Raw genomic sequence first — 3832 nt, 5'->3', positions numbered from 1 at the left:
AAAATGGCCGTTGGTCAAGCGCCCCCCCCCCCAGCCTCCACCATAATGTGTTGATTGAATTCTAACATTTTTCCAGCCACACTGACAGAAAACAGATCCTGACTTAAACTCTGGAGGAATTCATCATCGCACATCATCAAAATGTAAAAATCGAGTGTTCTCGTGAATTAAACTCTAAAGTACCTCTCTCTCTCTCTCCCTCTCTCTCTCCCTCTCTTTCTCTAGTTCTTCCTCTTCATGACTCCAGTCCTCTCTCCCCCTGCTATCGCCTTCTGTTTGCGTTCTTCACACTGGGAAAGTACCGCCGATTTGGCATTGATCAAATTAAATCTCCCCTCCATCCAATTATGTCTCATTAAAGCTGTCTCGCTGAGTTTCCCCTCCTCCATTTCTCCACTCGTTCATCCTCCCGCTGCTCTGTCGTTTCTTAGATGTCACACAGTGCAGCGGCCTGAGACTAGAGCACGGTTTCCAAACCCAACACGGCAGGTAGGAAGTGAGCAAAAGAAGCAAAAAGAGGAACATTATAGTGTCAAGACGCCCATCTTTCCCCCCCTGCGGTCTGCCTCCCTCCCTCCATCCCTCCATCCCTCCATCCCCCCCTCTCTCACCGAGGCAGCCGGTGCGTCCACCACATCTCTCCTGATATCAACTTTTGGGGGAGAGTCGCTGCCCAGGTTCAGCTTCTCCACGGAGATCTCTCTGCACACACAAAGAGAACAACTAGATTAGATTGGATTAGATTTTACTTTATTCATCCCACAGCGGGGACATTTCCTTGTTACAGCAGCAGCGTTTTCTACGATAAGAGCAAAAACAGACAAAAACACAAGTAAACACACAACAAGCAAACAGCAGACAGTGAGCAGAAGGTGAATGTAAGTGACGTCAGATAAAAGGTTTCGTAAAGTGCGGTCGCCATGGTACAGAAAAACAATATTGCATTGTAAGTGAGGGACGTTAAATTTAAATTAAGTTGAATATGTAATTAAAGTAGTTTAGCAAAAGTAGGTAACCACAAATAATATTGAAAAGGTAAGTACTAGTAACTGAAAAAAATATATAAAAACAGACAGTAAGATATCCAGAGTGTGTGGAGTAAATAAAACAAATCAGATTTTCTGTAACGGAGGCACACGTTAAAACACTTCGCTGAAACTGGACCTCACCGCCGTGGGAGGAAGATGATGAAGAGGAGACACTACAGGTGAGAACAGTCAATATTTCATCTAACAGGTATCACCATGAAACTTCCCCAGTTGCATCCATCTTCACCCCGTTGTTAGGATATATAATCTGTTATAAATCAGGCTGTGAGTGATATCTGACCAAAGCCATGTGTAAAAAGCTTCAGAGCGTGAATGAAAGTGGAAAGTTGGGTCATGGTTTATGGTCTTTATGAATGAAATTCCAGACCTATTTCCCAACATAAAAAAGAACGAAATGCAGAGTCACAAAAGCAGGGCTTGGCGAGTCCGGTCTTGGACTCGAGTCCGGACTCAAGACCATTGACCATGACCATGGCTTTTGGTCTTGAACGAGTCCAGGTGTCTTTATTATGTTGATGGTAATATTGGATTGTTAAACCTTTAATAAGCCATTTTATTGACACGTGAACACTGAGACGTCAGATATCAACATGAAACTTCCCCAGTTGATTACTGACATCAAGACAATTTTTTGATATATTACAAGTTTTCTGAAATGCAAAGTTTAAAAGGTCCAATATGCAAAGGGTTGAGCCCCCTGGAAAGGTCTAAAATAATCATTTATTTTGCAGAGTAGGAGTCATGCTGGGTGTTACCTACCCTGCGCTGTGTGTGAGCGTGCTGCTTGAGAAGCTGGGGGTGTAGGCGGGCGCGTTGCTGCCACTGGGGATGGCGTTCCTCAGCAGGCGGACCCAGGTGGCGATGTCCACATTCATCTGACGAGCACGCACGAACGCTTTCCCTGGAACACACAGAGTGGAACATACAGTCAACATCTTAAATAACTACAATGGCGACTGGGTCTCATTATTGCCTGAATTCTTATTATCACTTTTACTTAAGTAAAGGATCTGAATACGTCTTCCCCCGCTGGTTAGATGACGTAGTAACACAGGTACACAGCCTGTGAAACGTCATAAAACACTGTATTTTTGCTTAAATTAACAATTACCATCGACAGTTGTACTCCTTAGAACTAATGTTAGCATTGAATTGCGGTTAAACAAAGGAACCGCAACAGAACTAAAACAAAGAAGTATTGATTTTTGAGTCTGGTGGGTTTAGCGTTAGCGGTTCCAGATCTTTTTCTGGTTAAACAGAAAGGTCTCGAAGAGGGTTTTAAATGTCTGTCTCTGCAGGGATCCTTTCTATAATGTTGTCAGACACTTCGAATATTAATCGGAGCTCGTTAGCCGCAAAAACAAGCGCTTTTACAACATAGGAAAATTTGGTTCAGGTTGAAAAACAACGACAATTACCCTTTAACGCTCAGCATAGTAATTATGCGACGGCAGATGTTTACACAGATGCATCTCAGATTATTTCTTATTTTACATTAATTATGTCATTCTGTGCCTGTTGTTTTATGTTCATTATTTGTCTATTCTGAAGCACTTGAAAATAAAAACACTTAAGAGTACCATTACATGCACCAGCATCTCATTTTGCATTAATTATGTCTATTCATGTGAAGCACTCGGTGCGTGTCATTTCCTTATTTTTTTAGCTGTACTTCTTGTATGTGAGGTGCTATACAAATAAAGTGTATTATCGTCATTATTATTGTTATTACCGAGGTTGGACTGTCCACTCATATTTATCCAGATGAATCCCAATTAGTATGATTGTATGAAAGTAATTGTTACATTTGTGTGAGATAGGTCCACAACTCTTCTGCTTTTCATATTCTTCAGTTTCAAACACGTTGACTTAAAAACATCTGGCTAAAAACGTCTCATGTTTCTTTTTCTTGAAAGACATGCCCCATCTCATTTTGGCATGACACTGTGGAAGTGTGGTGCTATTCGGAGCCTTGTTAGCAGTATTAAATAGAGATTTGTTTGTACTTCCTCCATGCCCTGACTACTAGCTTTATAAGGTAATCAGCGGTTAGCACTAGCTTGTTTCAAGCTCCAGACACATTGTTTAGAAGGTTCGACTCGGTACACATGTGTTATTAACCCCTAGGTTCATTTTGCACTGGAATTGTCCTTTAAAGAAACACATTGTAGTTTCATTAGGGCAAATGTAGGATTTAAACCATATTCTGGACTAAAACCCAGGATATCTCGGCCTCTGCTGCTTTGAATTTGGAGATATACCAAATCCAACTTTGTCTTGTTGGGCTCCCAATGTTATGGGAGTGTAATACTAAATCCCTGGAGAAGCCCTTTAAGGCCAAAGTCTAGGTTTCTCAAATTCATCTGAATTGAATAAGACCAGCAGGAACCCTGAATAAGACTCGGGGATCTGAAAACTAACGTGTAAAAACACAGCGTTTTAATTCCTTCACCAGTGAAGTGATGCTCTGTATTTTAGATCGGTGGCTGTGTGTGAACACGTGGACATACCGTGCTGTTTAGAGAAGACCTTCTTCTGCCTCTGGAGTTTTCGGCCTCTCTCTATTACGGGGTTAAAGAAAGTCACCTAAAACACAAACGACATGTTACAACAACAACCTACAGTAAGGGATTGTTGCATGTATTATTAGTAAGGTAAACTTATCTACGGTTTGAAAAAACTTGATTGAAAAATGCATCAAAATATAAAATAATGGTCGTCATGTATTTTAAGTCTATTAATTCAAGATAATGGTTCAGATGATCCCTTGGGGGGGGGGGGGG

General features: G+C 41.3%; 1 protein-coding gene across 5 annotated transcripts in view; it reads right to left on the bottom strand.

The window, feature by feature from the left end:
• pkn1b (protein kinase N1b) overlaps positions 1–3832 on the bottom strand; it is a 35176-nt gene that overhangs the window by 8609 nt on the left and 22735 nt on the right. For 3 of the 5 annotated variants that reach the window (XM_034894540.1, XM_034894543.1, XM_034894542.1), the window contains exons 10-12: positions 3560–3635; positions 1809–1950; positions 612–702 (exon numbers count right to left, since the gene is read on the bottom strand). In XM_034894540.1, the coding sequence (XP_034750431.1) occupies positions 612–702; positions 1809–1950; positions 3560–3635 (309 nt within the window). The remainder of the gene's footprint in view (positions 1–611; positions 703–1808; positions 1951–3559; positions 3636–3832) is intronic. The other 2 variants (XM_034894539.1, XM_034894541.1) reach the window with 1 other exon arrangement.

This window comes from Etheostoma cragini, chromosome 15, assembly GCF_013103735.1.
Source record: "Etheostoma cragini isolate CJK2018 chromosome 15, CSU_Ecrag_1.0, whole genome shotgun sequence".
Classification (NCBI taxonomy): domain Eukaryota; kingdom Metazoa; phylum Chordata; class Actinopteri; order Perciformes; family Percidae; genus Etheostoma; species Etheostoma cragini.
Note: the sequence above shows the minus strand (reverse complement) of the source record. Positions and strands in the feature narration are given on the sequence as shown.